The sequence below is a fragment of the Seriola aureovittata genome, chromosome 10, assembly GCF_021018895.1.
Source record: "Seriola aureovittata isolate HTS-2021-v1 ecotype China chromosome 10, ASM2101889v1, whole genome shotgun sequence".
NCBI lineage: Eukaryota > Metazoa > Chordata > Actinopteri > Carangiformes > Carangidae > Seriola > Seriola aureovittata.
The window spans coordinates 17671541-17694731 of NC_079373.1; the positions used below are offsets into that span (position 1 = coordinate 17671541).

The 23191-nt window shown below is 42.2% G+C and overlaps 2 protein-coding genes across 4 annotated transcripts in view; one reads left to right on the forward strand and one right to left on the reverse strand.

Annotated features, from left to right (window-relative positions):
- The window catches only part of furinb (furin (paired basic amino acid cleaving enzyme) b), a 75216-nt gene extending 72133 nt beyond the window's left edge, over positions 1 to 3083 (forward strand). For both annotated transcript variants that reach the window (XM_056387773.1, XM_056387774.1), the window contains exon 16: positions 924 to 3083. In XM_056387773.1, coding sequence (XP_056243748.1) covers positions 924 to 1633 — 710 coding nt within the window. In that variant the 3' untranslated portion in view covers positions 1634 to 3083. The remainder of the gene's footprint in view (positions 1 to 923) is intronic.
- On the reverse strand, positions 1910 to 21193 carry man2a2 (mannosidase, alpha, class 2A, member 2). Of its 2 annotated transcripts, XM_056387770.1 has the most exons (24): positions 21125 to 21193; positions 18960 to 19909; positions 18411 to 18668; positions 18137 to 18281; positions 16794 to 16965; positions 16444 to 16571; positions 15912 to 16085; positions 15179 to 15365; positions 14287 to 14464; positions 13774 to 13976; positions 13127 to 13309; positions 12798 to 12912; positions 12609 to 12679; positions 12340 to 12505; positions 10752 to 10988; positions 10497 to 10619; positions 10102 to 10216; positions 9651 to 9784; positions 9377 to 9518; positions 8874 to 9007; positions 8528 to 8605; positions 7864 to 8058; positions 7628 to 7741; positions 1910 to 7398 (listed from the first exon to the last, which is right to left on the reverse strand). In XM_056387770.1, exons 2-24 carry the CDS (start codon positions 19089 to 19091, stop codon positions 7246 to 7248), a joined length of 3537 nt encoding a protein of 1178 aa, XP_056243745.1. In that variant the 5' UTR covers positions 19092 to 19909; positions 21125 to 21193; the 3' UTR covers positions 1910 to 7245. The 2 variants fall into 2 exon arrangements, with proteins under 2 accessions (XP_056243745.1, XP_056243744.1); XM_056387769.1 differs by lacking the exon at positions 8528 to 8605.
- Positions 21194 to 23191: the final 1998 nt, after the last annotated feature.

Below are 23191 nucleotides of genomic sequence, written 5' to 3' on the forward strand. Positions count from 1 at the left end.
ACGTATGGAGGAGCAGCAGGGGAGATTAAAATTGCGTCAGTGGAAAAAGGTGCTACGTTGTCAGCAACTGCTGAAGTGGATGACTCCCTCATTGAAAGGCAGATGAGGTTGGGAGCTTCTTTGCGCTTCTGAGCGTTCAGACACTTTTTTCTACAAATCAAATCTATTATTTCACTAATTACCACTAACGCTTAATTTTACCAGTCCCCAGATTTCTAATAAGTTTCTTAACACTCAAGGTTCTCGGAAAGAATTTAGTAAATTGGTGATAGTTCTAGAGAGAAAAGCCCACAATGTTCAATCTGCTACAATTTCCATTTACTACTTGTGGCCTTCTTTTAACAAATTAACTGTCCTGACTGTTTTAAATGAAATTACAGGCAGGTATACAATTTCACAAATGTAGATAATAAGCTTTCTAACAAATAAGGGAGTATTTACATGAGTTTAATTAGATCTCACTTTTTTCAGTCATTAATATTTTAAGTTTTTGGAAATCCACACCTGCTTATAGACCTTACCCAGTTGATATGTACAGCTGTTGTTATCTAACCCTTTTTTTTTTTTTTTTTTTTTTTTTTTTTTTATATTTCCTTTATATTTAGTAGCAGATCCCATTAAAGCTGACACAATTAGTTGATTAATTCATTAGTCAAACAACAGAAAATTAATCTATTTCATTACTGTGAATACTAAAAAATACTATACTAAAAGTACATAGATAGATAGATAGATAGATAGATAGAGATATATATATATATATATATATATCTCTATCTATCTTATATTTGTACACATTTTCTGACCTTTAATAGACCAAACAATTATTTGATTAATAGAAAATTGTCAGCAGATTAATCGATAATGACAATAATAGTTTTTTGTGAGGTTCTTTTTTCTAAGGAAACTATCTCTCCATCCAGAGTGCAGCCCCGGCTTCTCCCTCTTCCTCCAGGGTTGTGTGAAATTGTGTCCGCCGGGCTTCACCTCTGGGCCGCAGCTCCTCAACCTCTCCCTGGAGAACTGGGTGGACTTGTCCTCTGTCCAAGCCTGTCTGCCCTGCAACCCCGCCTGCCTCACCTGCTCTGGAATTGGACCTACAGATTGCTTGTCCTGCCCGCCTCACAGCCACCTGGTCCTCACCTCCTGCCTGCACCAGAACCAGGTCCAGCGCAAATCCCCTCTAGCTGGGGGGCTCCAGGGTGACGGAGCCCAGCCAGACAGGGATATCACAGCAGCAGTAGATGACAACAGTGGAGAAGGTGAGGAACCCCCAGGGCTAAGCGTAGCTCCGTCCACTCAGCTACCTGTCGTCGTGGCAGTGCTCAGCTGTGCCTTCATCCTGGCTGCCTTCGTCGGGGTTTTCCTCTTGCTGCAGATGCGCTCAGGTGGCACTTCTTTGGGCTGGAGGACCAAACTGCCCTCTGTGTATTCAGAGACGAGGGGGGTGCGGGTGGGCTTTGGTTTTGGCTTCGGCCAAGGACGGGGGAGGAAGACACGGATATGCTACAAGGGGATCCCCACTGTGTGGGGGGACGAGGACATGATCGCCTACGAGTCTGAATCAGACGCTGAGGAAGTGGAGGGTCACAGCGAGAGGACAGCTTTTATCAAGACGCAGAGCTCCATCTAGCTGAGCCTGTATCTGCTGTTGAGGTTTCTGACACCACGATATTCTGGGTGTCGCCAGCATCTAGACCCGACTGTATGGAGCTGATACATGAAGGAGAATCCTGCAGCCACAAAACACAGGCCTTACTGTCCCATCAGCACCCCGTCCAACTGCATTAAAGAGTCCATCATTTGTTTTTCATTTATTTATTTACATTTCTTTATTTATCTAGATAGATTAATATTTGATGTCAGATGTATTTATTAATCATTTGACTCTTCATCACAAATTTAAGGGTTTATTCAATTATTTCACTTTGTTTTAATTTAATGATGCACTTTACCATATTTTGCCCAGTTTATGAAAGAAATTTAGTGTTCCTCTCCTCCACTACTTAAAGCTGGGGGATTGCAGGAGATAGTTATTACAAAGTAGTCAAAGCAGCAGGGGCGGAGAAATCCTGAGATATCCTAGTCCTAAGTAGAAGTAAAGCCCCACAAACACAGACTCCTACATTTCCCATAAGGCAGCTCAATAGAGTTTTTAGTTACATCCTTCCTGCCTGGTAAATTCCTATTTCTTTCAAACGCAACACTCCAGGTTTGTGTTGCAGTCTTTCTGAAAAAAAAATGTAGCCTCAGAGCCCAAACCAAAAATAACCCTGACAGTATCATTATATGGGGTACTTTCTGCAATGAGTACTCTGAATTTGAAGTGTAGGATGGGTGAAGTGCTCCTTTAAATCTGTACTTCATCAGATATGCATCTGATTTGTCCTCAACACTGGTGGTTTGAATAAATTGGCTTTGTTACATTTGATCAGATTGTGGGCCAGAGGTCGTGACGCGATGCTCATTAACAATAAAGAAAAATTTCTGCAGCGGGCTGGGATGGCGTAACAAAACATCCCGCAGGCTGTTTGATAAGCAGACAAGTGTGGAGGATGCTCTGTTTCAATCAAGCCACAGTGGGAACTGCCACAGAAGCACAGACACATCAGCTGTATCAGTCAAATAATCTTAGACTTATAGCAGTGCAACACTATTTCTGGGTGAAATTTAAGAAAACACTTAGCTGACCTTTACAACATGTTTCTTCTTGGTTACTGCTGGTGAGACATAAGTTTATTTTCTCTTCATTTTCCCTCCAGAGCATATATTGATTCTGGTGCTTCTCTCCCAGAACGTCGTCATCAGGGTAAAGCTTTTCCCCTTTTCTTTTGAGAGCACCATACATTGAAAGACAAATACATACTTTATTTCCCATCGATAACAGTATAGACTTGCCGCTAACACAAGCTGAATCAAAGCCTGTGGCTCTAAAGGCCAGAGTGGTGACAGAGATTAAAAAATGAAGAGTTCTTGTATTGCATTTTCTATGTTTGTTTTATATCCTTTTTTATTTAACTGACAATGGATGTTAATATTGTGGAGATCAGTTTCATGATGGAATAAAATGACTTTGGCTGTTGCATAGATGTGCTGCTTGTGTCTCTCCTGCCAGATTTTTTTTAAACTTTTATGTTTTTGTGCGTCTTAAATTCAGCCCCTGACACACAAAGGCAACCCAAGAGAACAGATGGTCCATCACTTCTTCATAGCTGTATATCATTGTTGCGAGTGTGCTACCGTCACTCTGTGCAAAGGTGCCAGCATTCTGTCGTGTCCCTGCTATCCAGTTGCAGTGAGCATGCTGCCAAAAAAAGAAAGCTTTACAAACAAACTATTTTCTCAAGCTTCAATATGGTGGCCCCTTGAAGTTTAAATTAATATAAATGGAAACAGTTTGTATGCATGTGGGGAAAACATTGTCAACTATCTCCGGTAGCAGCTTTGTTCATTAGCAGCTTTCCTCTGTAACACCCTCTACAGAGGCTGGTAACTGGGTTCATGGGTGAAGGTACATTCATTCTGTGGCCCATAATTAGATCTGCCGGGAGAACTCGGTGCACAATTCTGTGCCACTCGGGTGCCGCATGCTTTGCATTATAAATACTGTATGTGTGATAGTAAACGTGTGTGAATGGGCTCATGTTCTTAAAAAAAAAAAGGGGGGGGGTGAGCATGAAAGCCTTTTATCTCCTCGGTCACACTTTCATTCCATGATTCTGTGAGCTGTGTATTGGTTTTCATGTTTTGTTTTTTTTTGTATGCTCTTTAGCTTGTATTAATTAGCTGTCATGTACTGCCCCATGCTGTCTACTTACTAGGCCTAGCAACAAGAAATATTAGATCAATTAATAACAGCACCCACATATCAGCTCCTCATTAGCAGATTTCATATTCAGATCAACTGGACACTGATGTTCCAGACTCATTATTCCAGCAGGTCTGAGATTATTTCTGCTGGATCTGATGCTCAAGGATGAAATAACTTTTCTGTGCTGAGCTCAAGAAAGGTGAGACACACAGTCGGTACCAGCAGAGTCTGGAGAAAAATGCAGAGGCTGAGTGTCCCTGGGGTGCCTCCACAGGCATCACCCTCCCTCCCCATGACTCCTCCACACACATGCAGTGCAGTGATGGCTCTCAGGCCTTCGGGGCATCCCTGCCACAACACTTTTCTTTTTTCTTCTGCCGGTCCATGATCCATTTTTATGTAGTGTGAACTAAGACGCGCTTCTTTTCATGTTCGACTCCCTCTAAAAGCTGTCACTGGGGCCTTCAACATATTCGCCCCACGTAATGTAAACCCTGCCCAGGTTTACATCACGGGGCGATATCAAGGACTGATATCTCTTAACACTCAGCATATGTAGGCTCTGCTGTACTGCTCACACTGACTCAATGTTGCCCCCTACTGACGGAGAATTAATCAAGCTCTTTACTGCCGAGCACGAAAACACACCAGGGATTCACAAGTGCATTAAAAAAAGGCTGAGGAAATTAAATTCACTTCAGATAAGGACAAACTTTGTGTTTTGATTTTTATTCAGTCCCCATCTCTTCTGTGGTTCTACTGCAGCTTTAGCCCATCAAGAACAAATACAGAAGAGAGTGTGCCTTCATATATTACCTCTGAACAAACAAAAAACAGCGCTACAACAGGTATCACATTTAAAAAAAAAAAAAAAAAAAAAAAAAGAAGAAGACATTTACACAGAGACTCTGACGCATACCGAAACAGCAGGAGAGAAAGTTATGACAAGGTTGTAAGACAAGGGAGAAAGTGCAATTCAAGATGCAGTGAAGTCTGGTCTGACAGAAATGTTAACTGCAGCTGGGGAGGGGGGGGTCTGCAGTGCTCACAGTGAGAGAAGAGGGGAGACAGGATATATTTAACTATGGCAGACCAGACATCAGGCCAGAGGAGGAGCACAACAAAGCAGCAGACCTCCTGTGGGAAAAATGAAGCAGATGAGCGGTTAAAGCGATGGGACACAGTGGGGCAGGGTGCGATAGTGGCGCGGTACAAAGTGACACACACAGGTGGGTTGTGAGAAATGTCCGGCCTCAGCTTTGGACACATGACAACATTCTCCACAGCTGCTGTGGAGGCAGAGATGCACCAGAAAAAAAAGGCTGAGTGCCTGGAGACCGCCTTGGGATAAGAAGCACTGTGGACCTGAAATTTGAAGAAACTTCCTTTCTTCTGTGTTAAGGATCCCTGTGTGTGGTTTAATCCAACAATTTTTCAAGGGTCAGGTCACCCAAATTACACATAAGACAGTTTCTTCTTCGACTCTAGTGGAATGTAGCCTATTTTTAAGTTTTGAGAAATCCATCTCCCAAAATTTGAACAGTGAAAAAAAAATACATTTCAAAAAAAAAAAAAAAACAGCATCACCTCTTTCCAGACATTTGCAATTATCACAGCGACATTTGCTGTGTCCTATCCATACTAGTTAGTTATACAGTATACTGATCTTTGTAGTATGCTATAGTATGTTGTAGTTAGCAAACATGACACCAGCACAGTTCACTGGTTAATACAAGCAGGATATGATGCAGCGTGTGCACCCTCAAACACAATCAACCAGCTACTTGACAAAGCAGAACTGTTTCTCCAAAATTCAAGTTTTTTTTTTTTTTTTTGCTTTTTTGGACGTGTTCCTAAAGCTGTTTCACCACAGTTAGTTTAGTGCAGCTGTGAGCAGCTCCTTCATTCTCTTTTATGTAATGCATTATCACACAAGAGTTTACATCAACAGCACACTCAAAAATAAGGGTTTTTTTCTAGTGTGCATTTTTTCTTTTTTTTTTTTTTAAAAGAATACTTAGTTTGGTCACTGTTCCAGCATGAAGACGCATCATACTCAAAACCTAGTGTGAGGTATATATGTGGGACACTTCTATCCGGAGTGATGGGGACTTGCAAAGTGAAAAGGCCAAATGTTCTGATTTCAGCTTCTCAAATGAGTATTTGCTACTTTTGTTAAAAACATGAACTTAACTTATGGAAATAATCAAACTAAAACAATCTGTGTGGGCAAATAACACTTTTTTTTTTTTTTGCAAGTTGGTTGAACTGGCCCTTTAAGTCCAGTACTTCAACAGGACGCCTCCTTTTCTGATTTAAGATGTGACCCACTGTTTGACACAGACACCCAAACTGATCAATGATACCTAACAGTACTATGAATGGTCCCTGATAGTGAACACCGTAACCTCAACATTCCCCTCTCCCCCCCTCACAAACAAAGAAGAAAAAAAAAAAACCTCAAGTATTCACATCAACATACTCTGCAGACACACACACACACACACACACACACAGATATATCTGCCTTGTGGTATATATGAGGTATAGCACAGGAATGACAAACAGGTGCTTCCACAGTTTTTCGAAGAGGAAGCTCAGGCAGGGGGGAAAAAAAGAAGAGAGGGAGTGAAGGTCTTCAGACTATCTACAAGCAAAAACAGCGGACAGAAGGTAAACAGTCAGCCGATATGATTAATGAGCACATCGTTATCACGTAGTGACCAACATGGGACTCTTGGACTCAGACGTACAATAGCTCAAAGAGCCGCAGCTTGGGTCTCCAGGTGAGTTGAGATGGAGAGACCACACATTCTCTTTGCTGCATTCGAGTCTGTCGTAAACAAAATTTAACTGCAGTCAACATTAGATTGATAGATACAAAAACAAACTGCTGTGATGTGTGACTTCTTCACTGCGTACAAAAAAAGAAAAAGAAAAAAATTAAAAACCCATACATCAAATAAAGCTTTGTAAATTGCACTCTGATGTGGCACAAGTCCCAACCTCCTCGTCATTTGGGATATTTACATTCAGTAGTTCAGTCTAGGATGGAGCGAAGATAGAAAAAGACACAAGTTCTTACAAAGCAGAACTAAATGAGATTTCATTTCGATTACAGAGATAAACAGATACTGGGTCGTATCTGACGAGCGATTCTGGCAGTCTCAGTTGTTTTGGAACAGCTGCGAGTTCACCCGGGTTTTACTGCTCTCGGAGACGTCCACAGTAACAGCTATCGCCTGCCCCCTGCTGTGCAGTCTCTCCTGTTACAGTGGACCATTTCTCTCCGAGCTGTAGTGTTTGTGGTTCTGCTTGACGAAACAGAGAGACCCAGACCCCTCTGTTGCCAGTCTGTGGCCCGGAGTGGGCCTGGTTCTTGGTCCAAGGAGTCTGCTGCCTGTTTTTATTGCCTCGTTTGGTTCGGACGGCTCTTAGCGAAGTTTGAGCTTGAAGGCAGAGATCTCCATGGGATCAAGACTGATGGTGGAGTCGTTGGCCAGAGGCGTGCCGGCGTGCATCAGGGTCAGGGACATGGGCTGCAGCAGCTGCAGGTCCAGGTTCTTGAACAGTCCTGATACACTCAGCTGCAGAGGGCGAGAAGGGAAGGAAGGCGTGTTGCGTTATTATTAAACACTAATAAGTCAATAAATTTAATCACAATTGTTCCTTCTTAATTATAGAGGAGTGGAGGTATAAAGTAGCATAGAACAGAAAGATTTAAGCAAAGTACTAAGTTCAAGTGTGTGATTAAATGTACTTTTCCCACTAACGAACAAATCTCTGCTTTGTGTGCGTGTGTGTTTCTACCCTGACCTGTCCTTGTGTGGTGGTGCAGTTGAAACCCAGGTTCTGAGCCTCAAACCCACAGTCCAGCGCCAGACGGTGAAGAATCATGGCTGTGTATGGAGATGGAGAGTGGGGGTCCTGCTGCTCACGCGCACGCACGCACACACACGCACACACACATGCACACACGTTGGTTTCAAAGTCAACACATAAAATACGAAAAGCCAAAATGAGCACGTATGTCGTCATTTCTGTCTCGTCACCTGGCTCTGGATGCTACGCAGGTTCAGCAGGTGGAAGTCGCAAGGAAGGATGGACTTGAGAGGGGCGAAGGTTTGCAGAGGAGGGATGCCACGTCTTTTGGGCAGGACGGGCAGCGCCAAGATCTCGTGGTTCAGGATGGCGTTGGTTATGTGACTGAGTATCGACGGGAAGCTCGTTGTTGCACTGTCCATCATCTGGAGGAGGGCAGAGATAGATTAGATCCCGACTGTAGATGCTCGAGGCTCTAATTAGTTTGTCAGAGTAGGAGGTATATTTCTAATTCTAGTCCAGACACAGTGCTAATCGATCTATATTGAATTTGTAACAGCAAAAGCACTATGATGTCAAATTTAAAATTAAGAGTACTTCAAACATGATGTCTGATGTTTGTGGCAGGCAAGAACAACTTCATCCAAAGTACCATCAGCAGTTTCATCAGAACTGGATGATAAAACTGCAACCAATGCCTTCCTTCCTCTGCCAATGTGTATTCATTTACTTGATGAATGATATCATTTGTTACTTTCAATTGTGCTGTCGTAAAGATGGAGCGCTTTGGCTACGGCTATGAGATGGAGGGAAGCAAAAAATAGGAACTGGAGCTACAGTGCAGACTACAATGCGAGCTAACAAGCATCCCCACTGTTGCCAAGGCAATGTTACCTCTTGAACTCCGTCAGTCAAGAATTTGGAGAGGAAAGAACGAAACAAGGAGGAGAGTTTGGCAAAAAAGCCATCATACTGAGGTAATGAAATGGAAAAAGAAGAGAATGCAAAAGAAATTAGAGAGTGGAGAGTATGACAAAAAGACAGATGAAGTGGTAATGAGTACAGGAATAAAAAAGATACAAAGAAAGGTGTTAATGAACACAGAATGAAGGACAAAACACTGTTACATTCAACAAGCTAGCTCAAAGAGCAATTTAGCACCGTAGTCAGTTGTGATGCGCTGGAATTTCAAGGGTGCTCAGCCAGCTTCAATAACCGCCTCCGCTGTCATCTTACTGACCTTGTTGCCCGTGGATCTCCTCTCCAGCAGCAGTCGGAAGCGGTTGGCTGTCTTCTTGTTGTCCTTCAGGCCCTGGCCCAGTCCTCGATTATCATCCTGCATCAACCGCCGGTCCATAATCACTTCAAGCTGGCCTGAGGGAGGAGGCCAAGCAGGGAAAACAACTTTGATACAAAGCTCCTGTATTGAACTTTCAGACATCAGACATCGATGAAGACTAATACTTTGAGCTATCCGACATTTACAAACACCTCCATTATTCACATAACCATTATGAAAGGATTAGCTCAGTACACAAATGTGAGGATATGGACTGTTTTGCTCTCTGAAAATCTCTTGAGGGAGAAGAGGGAGAGATAAGTGCTTCAATACTATTCCATAAAAAGCTAGAGACAGTAAAAAAGAAAGTGCATTTCAGAGATAGCTTTCATTAAAAAAAAAAAAAAAAACAATTCATGAAGAAAAATTACATAACATTAAATAAAATGCAATAAGATACGGACCACTCTCCAGGCTGCTGACACCCAGAGACTGAGCTGTGTGCAGTGTGAGGCGGTGGTTGCTGTCCTGGATGTATGCCTGGCTGGGCATGGGATAGAAGTTGGCCTGCAAGGGAAGCTTCAGGTAGTGGTGTCGAGGCTGCATCTACAAGTGGAGATCAAATGCAGAGAACCGCACAATAAGTCAAACTAATAATCAAGCATACATATTATTATATTACTTTATTTACTGTCAGAAAATATGTTATCCTTCTCTACTCGCCAGGGTGGGACTGACCTGGAAACCATTGAGGTCCGTGTAGAAGACGTCTCCACTCTGGATGTCAGTGACCAGTCGCATGGCCAGCTCCTTATTGGTCTGATCTCTGATGTCCACCATGGTGGTGATGTCTATTGAAAACCCATCCACCCCTAAAAATACAAAACCAAACTATTCAGAACTAAACTTAGGCCCAAGAGGGAAGTTAACAGAAAGATGTGATCTGCAAATGTGGGCCAAGTGCTACTTAAAATAGTACTATCCTGCTCAGAGTAAAAGAAACAGGCAACAACACTGTCAGCTGACAAGAAAAAAAAAAAAAAAGTACATAACTGAACCATAAACTTTCATTTTGTTAGACATATTGGCCGTGGTTGTATTGTACCATCTGGTGCCTTTAACTAATCATAAAAAGCCTCAGCAAAAGCCATTTGATTCTACTTTGTGTTTTATTTTGTGTGTTTATTACCTGGCACATTGTGGATCCGAATGGTCTGCTGAAAATGTTGGTAGTGTGCCACAACCTCCGAGAACAGAGGCCCCTCCACAACGCGCACCACAGGTGGCTCTTTCTGGTTGTAGGGCTGAAAGCAGGAGGAGAGAAATTGAAAATCATGAGCAGAACGAGCGCTGAAAATGAGAGTGTTAGAACGATGGAGAGAGGAGTAGAAGACGCTCCCATCAGAATGAGTAATAAGATACTCTAAGGCAACTAATCCCCTACACTCCTGTGTGTTGTCTCAAAAATAAAGAAAAGATGAAGCATCTCTGCCTTCCTGCCCCTGAGCTTCCCAGCATGATACAATACACCAGGGAGACTCTATCAAAGCCTTCTGAGAGGTAAATAAACAACTGAGAGAATACCTTTGCTTTTCCATCAGGTAGGAAGAGGTAAGCCCCGCTTTTGTCTTTAGAGGGGCGAGTGCCATAGACCATGAACTGCATCTGAACCTTCACCTCCTGAGGATCATCCTTGCGCTTGATACTCTGCAAATGAAAAAGCCATACAGATGAAGAGACAGCGCAGAATAAAAAAAAAAAAGAAAGAAAGGAAAAAAAAGGCGCAAACCCTTAATTCAAATTATCAATGAAGTCAACAAGGGCAGATAGAGCACAAACCTCCAGGAGACCGGTTATTCCAGAGAAACCAAGTGTGAGAGACTGGCTGCTGATATAGAAGGTCTGAGGGTCGGACTGCTGAGAGCGGACAGGGAGGGGGTCCCCAGCCCGGGCAGTGGCGCCCCGTCCAGACAGCCTGAGCAGGGTGTCAGAGCGGAGTGTCATGGGCGAGTCCGGAGAGTCATAAAGATGGAAAACAGCCAGACCCAGCGGTGGCAGACGAACCATGAATGTGGCCTGGACAACGGGTGGAAGAACAGTTGGATATGTATAAATTGCAGCAGTTATATGCACCAAAATTTTATTTCATAAAAACACAAAAATCTGGTGTTTTATAATGCTGGCTTCGTTCTCCTTTTTAATCAGTACAGGAAGTGTTGACCAGAAGGCATTCATTAAAAGTTAAAAGCATTTAAACATTAGGAACAGTGTGCTGTAATTAAAATATGATGAGAGATGAGACTGTTTGTATTTCTCTAATATTTAAATGTATTACTTGCAGAGGGTGGAGAGAATTTAATTTGTGCAAAATCAATTCATCTGCAGTGTAGTGAAGCAAATAGGATATTTTTACTTCTGTAGATTCAATATATGATTTGAGCAGATTAAAGGGGTGTGGGGTTATTTTTGTGGTTGGTTTTTTTGTTTGTTTTTTTGTTTTTTTGAGAAAAAAGTGCTGACTTGCAGGCAGACATCAAAACAAAGAGAAGAAAATATACACTCTTTATTTCCTGTCCTGTTCCATCTTCGGTAGACATACACACTAGCACATTGTTTATTATTGTTTGGCATTAGGAGCCGGGGGTCAAACCACCAACCTTTCGAATCTACCACCCACGCTACAGCCACCCCGATTCTACCACTCAACATATTGAGTCCTGAAGGTTAAAATTTGCTGAGAATTTAAAATAAAAAGATAATAATTGTGTATACAAATACTGTATTGTAAAGCTTAATTCAATAGGCAAGATACAATAATGGTAAGTAACCACCAGTTTAGCACTGCATTCCTTTAACAGTGTCTGACTCAGGGTTGACAGTTTAATAAAAAATATTGGGGGGAAAAAAAAGAGACAGAGATGTCATCTTTTTTTTTTTTCTAGCCTTGAGCTGCTAGCCTCAAGCAGAGATGAGGAGCTGGCTAAACAGGTCTGATAAGCTCACTTGTAAATCTACACCCCCACATTTTTTCTTCTTGCGTTATACAACCTCTTTAACATATGGAGTAGTGCTCCCCAAGACCTATGTGCACTAGCCTTGGCAAGTTTTAGTCATCCCTTTCTCTTCATCTGACAAACACATACTTCAACTGTTATCAGTGCAGCTTCACTTGCTGTCTCTTTGCATAACTGCAACAATAAGAGACTTTCACTTTATAAGCTTAAGGTCTATGTTCTCTTTCCAACATTCGCACATAACCGTAATGACTTTGTATTGGGATTTGAGTGCTGTAAAAATGTTTTTGAGAGCACAGCAGTACTGCGGCTGAGCACTGATAGAGGACTGCTGCTGACACTGCTGCTGTGCAAGTGATATGCCAATTTCACTATGCAGAAACCAGCGATTCCAAATGAATTTAGCATCTTACCTCAAACACCTCTGCACTCATTTGACTGGCAGAGCTCCACTGAGCACTCAGCTGCACAGGGAGGGTCTGTCCATCCTCAGTAAGCACTCGCACCCTGATCGTGTTGACCAACACAGTCACGACGCACAGCCGCTCCTGCTCGATGGGGTTGAACAGAACCAAGTACCTGGCAGAAGGAAGGAAAAAGCAATCGTAAGTATAGGATGGTGGAGGACTGGCAGAGGGAGGTGGCGGGGGAGATGAAAGATGCGAAGGGATGAAGATAATACCTCGGCCCTGCTGGGTCCAGCTCTATTAAAGTGCGCTGAGGCAGAGAGTCTTGAGTAGCACGCCTATCATCCTACAGAGGAAAAATATAACATAGGAAACATACTGACTACTCGATAAGGCACAAATACGCAGGTGTTTGAAAAGTTTATTATACGGTGGCAGAAGTGTCACACCATGCTGTTTCTTACCGTCTCCAGGAAGGGCTCCGTCTGGTAAAAGCGATAAAACTCTTTGTTCTTCATCACCAGGAAATGAGCAGCATTGATGATTACTCTCTTCAGACCGATGAGTGAACGCAGTAATCTAGGGAGGAGGAGGAGGAATCAATGGCTTACTGCAGCAGTCACACCAGATGGCTTTTCAATACTATTGCTTCAAAGTATTGAATGGGAGAGTATAGAACAGCCACAGAGACAGGGGATTACAGAGGGGAGGCGCAGAGTTTCCTACTCCATACCAATTCAATTTTTAAAGAATTTAATCTAACCAATCCACACTCTAAACCCCAGATTCTTACTTGGTGCCGTAGTCAATGACAACATTCTCCTTTGCAGTGCCAGTGATGGCGTCATGATGCTGGAATAGGGCAACAGACCGCCTCGCGTCGACCAGCAGGGCATAATCTGAGACCGGGTAACGGCCTTCCATGCCCGCATGTCGAGCATTCGCAACTGCCAGGCTGTAAAGGATCTCTGCCCCCCTGAAGGACATTGACAAACAAGTTATCACTGACAAGTCGTTTAGAGTAAGACGTGTTAGCTTTTTTAGACGGCTAAAAATTCGTTGACTACGCCTACGCTATTTTACAATGACTGCTGATTGATTTACATATGCTTTAAACTGTGTTATTTGCTATGTTCCAGCAAATTGCTCTGAAATCTAAGTCTAGGATTCATTTAAGGTCTATCTGGGACTGATAGCGTATTCCAGCCCTGTGTTTTTATTTGGACTGTACATTTAGTTTGCATACAGGATCTCGCAGGTACAAGTATGTGCCTTGACCTTGGATGCGACACCCACATCTTGTTTGCAATGCAAAACAAGAGGCAAAAAAGAAAACAAATATCGTTTGCAGAACTCACTCACATAAACAGCAACAGTATTATTAATACACCACAGGTTGTGGGTGTCAGTTATTAGCAATCTATGATAAATCTGCCCCACCTGAGGTGTGACTCGATCACACGGTCCAGGCTCTTGTAAAAGGGGCGAGAGGTGAAATAGCCAGTCCAGTAGTGATCTTCACGGTCTGCGTAGGCAAAGAAATCTCCGCTTAGCACTGGGTAATCTGCAGGTCTGGATCCCTGGGCCACTCCATTTGCTTTGTATACAGCACTGAAGTAGTCTGAGAGAGTCCCAAACTGAGCCTGGAGACAGGTGACACGTTGAAAAAAAAAAAAAAAAAAAAAGACTTTACTCAGACACAACAGAAGAAATAAAAAGCCCTCATTATTATGTATGTGCCTTTCATCTTACATGGCATCTTCTCAACCAAACATTGAGTCGTGACAGATTCTTTGTTCTGTCAGCAAGATAAAATACCACTGCATGATTCATTATCACAAGAAATGTTGCACACTGAGATACTTCATACGCCACAAGCTGAGATGCATGAAAGCAAAAAAATATATATATTTAGCAACACGATTTGTGACAGTTGACAAATTATTTTCTCACCTGTACATGCATCTCTGGGTGAGAATTCATGTAGTCAAACAGCTTCTGATAGTTGATGTACTGCTGATCCCACTCCAGGGCCTTGTCGTAGCGGAAGTCATCTCCCAGAGGGACAAGAAGCACCTTGCTGCGGTAGAGTTTGGACTTTTTACGGTACTGATCCAGGAGCAGGTTTGCCCTGATTGACAAAGAGGAAGAGAGAGTTAAAAAAAAAGCTAAGGACACACATCTTTTGGCATTCAAACTGCCCTGCTTTGCAAATGCCAGTTTTTCTAGCCAATCACTATGACCTTGGAAGGCAGAGGACCCTATTAGCCCTGGGGTGTTTTTCCATCAGCCACTAAAATGTGCTCTGGAAAGTTCTTTAGGACCTTTAAAAGCTGCGTAATGTGACTGCAAGACTATCTGCAGTCTGTGTCTGTGTCCCTCTGTTCATCAACGCTCTCGGGCTGGCACAAGTTCAGTTTATTTGGAGGAGAGTAGCACAGAAAACACTGAAAGTTACAACAGCAGTGACCAATCTGCTGTGTATGTATGTGTGAACAGCTGAGGCCAGATTTTGAATCAACATGTAACAAACACAAATAAACTGGGGCTGCAACTGATGATTATATTCATTAACAATTGGTCTACTGATTATTTTCCCAATTAATTGACAAATTCTTTGGTCTATATAAAACTACTAAAATTCTCACAATTATTATTTTACATATTACTTTGTCATGTCATTACTCCATCACATATAACAAATTACAGCTGATATATTAGCCCAGTTGATATATTGCTCTGGTTCTAACAGACATCCTAAGATTTGTGAGGACAAGACTTACTGTAGTAACTTCCACCCTCAACTTTCCCAAAGTAAAGGATAACTAAGCCCCACATGCCTCACCTCTCTGCTACGTTGGCCTCCACCACAGCTTTCGGCGGCACTTTCCACGGACAGTTAATCCGACCACCTGGTAACCTCTTGAAGTCAAACTGGCAGCAGATTTTCGGATCGGGCCCACAGGTGTGAGGCACGTCGTAGCTGTAGAACGGCATCATGTGGCAAAAGATGTCTGTGCCTGATCCAGTGTCTGTCAAAGCAGTAAAGTAAAAAAAAAAAAACAAAAGAAAAGTTCTGGTTTGAGAGACGTTCTTCGTTGACTGTAGCCTCCAGAATGAAATGCACTGATGAGGCATGTTCTGATCTGTGTAAGGATGCTTCCTACAATCACTGACACACCAGTGCTCATAAACATGTTGGCAATTTAAATTCACCCTTACATTGTTCTCCGGGGACTCTAGAAAGTCATTCTGGATATAGCAGCTAAAAGTAAATGACGACATTTCATTACAAAATTAATCCTAAAAAAAACTATCACAAATTGATCATATCCAACAATGTAATATTTGAGGATTTTTCCATTAAGAACAAATGGGAAGAAAATCTTAAGCAGACTTCTCATTCATTGAGAAAAAATAATGAAGATATCCCATCTGAAGCTATTTACGCACTGGTTGTCCTTCCAAAAATGTCCCTCTCTTTGAAAGGCCATGACAAGTGGCATGACTCATTGTTCACTGAGCTTAAGAAAGATGAGCACATGAATAAGATGATTTGATGGCTCTGGTCCACTCACCCCAGGCCTGCCTCCACATAAACTCCAGGCTGCGGGTGGAGGCAAAGTGCTTTTTGATGGAGTAGTGGACTCTCTGTATGAGCATGCTGGTCAGGTTGGCCCTCCTCAGCAGATAGGGCATAGTAGCACTGTGACCAAAAGGGTCTACTGCCCACCCACTGCGAGGAGTTATACCTATGACAGTAAGGAGGAAGCAAGTATTTCAGCTTTATATTCACATAAAAAAGGAAGCAATACATCTTTCAGGAAATCCTTCTCCTCAGCAGGAAGCACTGAAAGTCGCACAAAGTATTTTATCTCCCACTGAGTGAGAGGCTACACCTGCTGCATGCAAGATGACAAGCTCAGATTTCACTATAAAGCACAGAGAGCAGCGGGAACACTTTAAGTTAGACTTAAATGTGGTGAAAAGAGTTGAAGGTGAAGGCAAACGTCCTGAAATTTCACAGAAAAAGGAAACCGCTTCTTAAACATTTAAGGATCACCTTCCTAAATGTAAATGAAGAAAAATTATTTCTGATGGATTGTGTACCCAGATTTCTCTCTAGCCACTGATGGCCTTCAATGAGCTGGTCTATCATGGCAAAGTAGTGAACGTTGGCTTCATCCGTCATCACCCACCCTCCTGTCACAATCTCTAGCTGCCCTCCAAGGATCAGTCTGTTGAAGAGAGAGGATTAAGAAAGCAAGGTAAGGATAATCCAGCCCTAAAGAGGTAGAGTCACATTAACCAGATAACAAGCTATTTTTAGAGAATCCACAGTCTGCCAGCAGATACAATGAGAAGACTATATTTAAGGGCCAGTAGGCATCAAAGAAATCTAAATTAATTCTCAGATTGTGGAGAATTAATGAAAGGCAAAACTGTGCACTGTGACTCACTTGCGCACAGCCTCCTGCTTGTGTATGTCTGCAGTCTCCCACCACTTGGAGAAAAATGAAATCTCAGACCAGATGAACTTCCTGCGAGAATCCTCAGCCAACTTGACCACCATGTTGTTCAAAATGTGCTGCGTCTGGTCTGTGAAGTACTTGTCAAAAGTCTTGATCCAACCTAACAAGACATGACGATAAATCTCAAAAGAAAATCCGCACAACAGTTGGCAAACAGACTGTCCGATACAAACTGGACTGTCTGACATACAATACACCTCTACCCCTCGCCTCCCTTCATCTCGCCGGCCGATACAAAGACAAGAAGACAGGGCAGGCAAAGAGAGTCAGCACTGTGGAAAAAGTGGTGCAACAGATCAAAAATAAAACTCATATTTTATTCAAGTAGAAGTGTTCCCCTCAGAAAGCTATTTAGCAGAGTGGTTTCAAAGGAAGTGACTAAAAAGCACTTTCTATGCATTTTTAGTGTGCAACAGTGTACCTCAGACTATAAATACACTGTGAAATACTCATCCCAAATATTGTAGTAATATATTTTACAGAGATGAAAGTTCCACATCATTCTGGACATTTGCAGGATCATAGTCACTGTCACTAGAGCTTGTAATCAGTTGTGAGGGACAGGTCTTTTTACTGCAGCCTTTTTAACACTGTGTGGCTCATTGTTTGACCTGCTTACCTGGATTTGACTAAAATCCTCAAAATTCCTCTTTTGCATTTACCAAAAATTTGCCTATTACCAGCAAACCTGCTTTCACATTTCTTCAGTGTGAGCTGACATTATGATGTCTGCATACAAAACCTCACTATGGTCTATAAACCTTGGACACTGCTGCATTAAAAAAAAAATACTTCAAAAAATTTGCAGCACAGTTGAATCAAATTTAGCTCCAAATGACGTCTATTCTCGCTGTTGATGGGCAAAATTTGCAGGTCTTTACAGCCTGTCAGCATATCAATAACTGTCAAGTAAACAAGCATGTGGCAGGCTGGCAAACAAGTTAAATGGAAATGTCAGTCTAAAATAAAATCTGAGCCAATTCCACCTATAAATAGCTACAGTTCTCCAATCCCATATCTTTCTAATTCCATTGTTTGTGGGTAAGCCGTCAATCATGTCACCATTATGCTAATAATAATAATAATAATAATAATAATGAGTACGAATGAATCTAATTTTGAATGACTTCGACGCCTCTATCACCATTCTCCCAATCAGGAAAGGCCTCACAGTGGCTGGTTTGTCTCTTTCTTTGCTTTCAAACTAGCACAGAGACATAATCAACCTTCAACAAAAGTTTTGCTGTGTTTGCAACGCCATCACAACTCACCTGGATCATTGTGGGAGTGAGGGACCACAAACACTTGGAGCGGTTCATTGTCCCACTCATCAGGGTCATAAGTAATGTCAAAGCCCTGTTTCCATACGCCACCATCAGGGTTGTCAAATTTCAGGAGGGAGTACACATCCAGCATCTAAAATTAAAACATAAACTCAACATCTGCTCACTAATAAGACCCTAAATATAAGGATTAACACCTAGAATGTAACAGCAACACAACAACATATATGTTTTGGTCATTTGAGGAGTGTAGGTAGCCCACCTGAACGTCTGCTTGACCATTGCTGCCAACAGCAAACTGGCAATCCTGGGGTTTGACAGCGAGGAAAGTGGGGCGACCATCAAATGGTAGGACCCAAGAACCATTGGCACTTCTGAATGGCAGGTGGCCGCTAGGAGACACAGCTCCTGTGTCTGTGAGCTCCATCACAGAGTCCTTTATGTGGCTGATGATTTGGTGGTTTTCCTCCAGGAGCTGCTCCAGCTGCTCTATCCGGTTCTGCAGAACTGATATTTGGCTCTAAATCACACACAGAAATAATAAATCACACAGCTGTGAAGCATCATAAAACATTTGCTGATCAAAACCACATGGCTCTCATCTGTTATACTGAACAAACTTCAGTTTTAAGACTTTAAAGTAGACAATCTGTTGTGAAAAAATCAGCAAAGGTAGAAAATGGCAGAATCTCTACAGTACAACATTTGAACAGTCAACAACTAGAAATGCAAAAGGAAGTGCTACAAACTTAACAGCAGAAAGACCTTTTTTATACAATATATACATCACCACTACAGCAATTATTCTTACCCGTGGAAAGTTCCCGCCATTCTGTCGCCTTGCCGGGTCATGTTGGACTCTATCCAACATCAGATAGAGTGAGAATACAGCCACACAGAATATGGCCCCTCCACACACTGTCACCTGTTTCCTCAGCTTCATCCTACTCTGGAACGTTCTTTTTTCCGGTGTTTAAATTTGAAAAATGACCTTGACTGAGGTCTTTTTTTTTTCCCAGCACAGAGAAAAAGTCCTTGAAAACCGGAATGCAATTCGTCACAGAGCAAAAAAAAAAAAAAAAAAAAAAAAAAAATGATGGAAAGTAACCAGCTACACCAATATTAATGGTTCAGTTCCACTCCTGCGATGCCTCCAGCCTCCACTCACCATACTGGAGACCACAGCGAAGGAGGCTAAAGCAGTGAGAGCAGTGGACAAGGATACTAAATCTGCAATAGCTGGCAAAGTCTGTCAGCTTTGGCCAAACCACAGCCACCGGTGGGCTCCTTCAAAGTAGCCCTTGTGCTCAACCATCCAAACCGATGAGATTGCAGGAAAAGAAAAAAACAAGTGCCACAAAGAAGGGGCTTAAACAGGGAGCCTAGTGTCCCTGCAGCATGATGTGTGTCGCTGTGGGCCTGCTCTCCTGGTCCAGTCCCCACTCCCACAGCAGACTCTAATCCTGCAGTACAGCCGGAGTCCCCTTTTGCTCAGTTGGCCTCCAGTGCCATAACAGTTTGCACACTACGCTGTGGCAGTGCAAAGAAATAGGCTGACAAAAAGACCAACTTGGCTCAGAGCTGCAGCTTTTTAGTCAAGTCTCAACTCTGCCCGAAGCAGCTCCAGGAATTAAAATGAGACAAATGTCATTCTTCTCTCAGCAGCGTAGTAACTGCATATCTACTGTAGCAGCATGGGCAGTGCGTCTGTCCTTGATCACATGTGCCAATGTTGAAATCACATCAGAGGGTCTTCTTCAGCTGTTAGAAAAAATTTGGATTAATGGAGCATTCGAAAAATACATATTCAGCCTGCCATTTCAAGAACAGGACTGTTACTGACAAGAAGCACAAGTGACAGGGGCTTTGCGGGAGAGTGAGAAATACTTTTTTTGATCTGACAAGTAAAGTCAACAGGGGGGGAAATCAAGCTGAGCAGAGTGGCCTGTGTTTCCTCACAGCACTAATAGGTGTTCCTGTTTCCCTCTGTGTGCAAATCCAACACAATCATAATCCGCTCACTTCTCAGGCTGGGACTATCCCTCAGCATTACCACAGGGAGTTGGGATAATAATCTGCCACTTACGTTTGCTAGGACTAACTGAAAAACAGCCTCAGTGTCAACAGGAAGTCGATTATTTCGAAGGCTGGGCCAGATGAGGAATATTTACGGCTTTGTTTGTTGAGCTGTCTGACATTGATAACTAACGACTACACCCATTCAGTTATTGTAACAAAACACAACAGACCCCAATCTGCTCACATGATGGCATGTTAGCCTCTCGGGAAACATTCTTAAATATTCATAATCCCTTACGTAATCTATCAAATTCCCATGTACTCTGGGTTACTGACTGAGGTGGCACCTCTGTAAAGGTTTAACTTTAATGACTTTTACTCGCTGGGCAGTTAGCCAGGCAACACTGTGCTGCTGCAAACTTAAGAGCACTAAAATACCAGCATTTAGACTGTATCCTATGTAAACTCTGATACACGACATTTAGTTAACCGTTATAGCTGGTTATCCCATTAGCCACATTAAAATACTATGTAAACCTTAAACTACCTCAGTTACTTTAACATTAACTAGACATCACGAATATGCTGCTAAACATGCTAGCGCTAGCTACCAGATGTGCCGTCAAGTTACCACGTCAACTCAACTGGTTTGCGAGCTAGATTCAAGAGTCAGATGTTAGTTAGTAGACGTTAATAGAAGGATTGTAATTGCTTATAAACGTAGGTGAATGGCAGTCACGTCTGTCTGTCTGTCTGCATCCGTGAAAAGCCTGTGCTGCACAGCACATCTATGTCTAACGTTACTGACGATAGCAAGTATTGGCTTGATAACATTAAGACAATACGTGGCTCATATTCCTGGCTAAATATTCACGTTCCGTCTAAACCTCGACTAACATTCATGCGCGACCTTGCCAGTCTGTCTCTTTGTGAACAAAATGAAAAAGAGGACGTTACCCATCAAAGGAGAGTAATCCAGGAGAGTGCGGTGCCCAGCAGTGTGTGTGCTTTTAGCTTCAGGCTGACAGATTACCAAGCAGCTAGCCTAGCAGCTAGCACCACTGAGCTCCTGCAAAGGGTTATGGGAAGAGAGGAGCTGCGCATCAGTCGGTGATTGGCCAGCAGCTTCATCAGATTTTAAAATAAATGCACCAATCTTTCATTACTAGACGTTTAAATGCAGTGGGTATATATGGATGACTGCAATACAGCATTAGTTTACAAATTACCGAATGATTATGATTAGTATGAATACAACGTCCACGAACAGGGTGGACTCAACTTGCGTTGATCTATCAAACAGATTTCAGTGAATATGAACACATAAATGTTTATCCGAGCACTTACATGTGACATGTGCAACAGGAGTGACGCAGCCTTTGTAAAGCTCAGTCCTCAACGCCGTTTACAACATTTTGTCACCAACTGGTGTTATGCCTGACATGACCCAGTTACCCATAATAGTTATTGCTAATTAATTATTGTAATATTGAGAACAATCCACTCAGCAGTTCAAAGACAGAACAGTGCCAGACTGTAATGATTTATATTGATATTAATACAAGGGCTGTTATTCTACAAAAGCCATAGTTATTCTGAATAATTTAAAGCTAGGTCTGTAGATTATTCTGAATAACTGGTAACTTGTGTCTGGAAAGACAAAATGCAAACTTTCATTACTAATCAAAATATTACATGAAGGTGGCTGTTGTTGTTTTCCAGCACAGAATGACCATCTATAAGCAAGAAGAATCACATAGCTGTTATAGTAGGTCACAGCTGCATTTTGTTTGATCATCGAGTCCAAATGCAAAATCCAAAAATTAGATAACTTGAGACATGAAAAAACACATGTCCTAGTAAGGCCAGTTTACAACCGTCCTTTTGCTTGTTCCTATTCTACACAGAAGATGAAAGCCACACAGAATAACTTGCTTTGAAATTAAGACATTTTGTAAGGATGGCTGCCCAATCAATTGATATATACAAGCCCCGCTTACAAGTCTGGACTTTCACAAAAAGAAAAACAAATGAACCTGCTCAAAAGTGGGATGCTTATTTTTTCAAATAAATAACTTTCTTATGTCAATGCCTTTTTTTTTTAGAAGACTGAGGAATATAGAAAAGATTAGACCCCTTTTCACCTCTTGCGTAATCAGCGGCAGTGGCGGCTTCTGAGTGAAAGAAAATGCTGTAATTCAGGGATAATGATTGAAAAAGAATGAAATAAATACTAACAATTTGTGTCACCATGTAAAGATCTCCTGCAGGATAATAACTACTTTGAACCTTGGTAAGTATATTCATAATAGGCCTGTCTCCGGCACCACTAGGTTAATGTTGTGTCACCATGCAACTTTTATAGTGCTGCTGCAGATGGACTCCTGTGACCCCTGCACTGGCTACCTCTATGTCTGAGCCACTTTAAGGGCTCAAGCTGTGCTGCCCATTCTGTCACCAAAGATAACCACCACCAGTCTCACTGAGTGACAACCACTGTGTGGGTAAAGAAAACCTGAGAAGCCCATTGTGGAATATGTAATGACGCTTTGCAGGTGAGTCACATGTTCTTTTGATAGCTGAGATAATTCAGGAACAATTTATGTGTTTATAGAAAAAGGCGCTTAGCTGACATTTCAATAATTAATTGGCAGACTGTGTGGGACATGATGGGAACAGATGGTATTGTTTTGGCTTTGTTCTGGTCAGAAGAGACTCATAACTTTTCATGGGATCTACAAAACCATTCAAAATGCTGTGTGTAATTGTGGTGATTTAGAGTGTTATTTCCACATTTAAAAAGAAATAGTTTTAGTGCCAGAGAGTACACCAGCAATGAATCCTGTTCTTAAAGCATATCGCTCACAAAAAAGTTAAACGTGATAAAGAACCAATGTTTACACAGCTGCTTTTGATTTTGATTACAGACTCTTCTCTTTGGGCCCCTGGTGCTGTCACTGAGCCCTGTGGATCTCCTGTGGATCTGTTATGTATGAGGTCTCACAGCAAGCCCAGCCCTGAGGA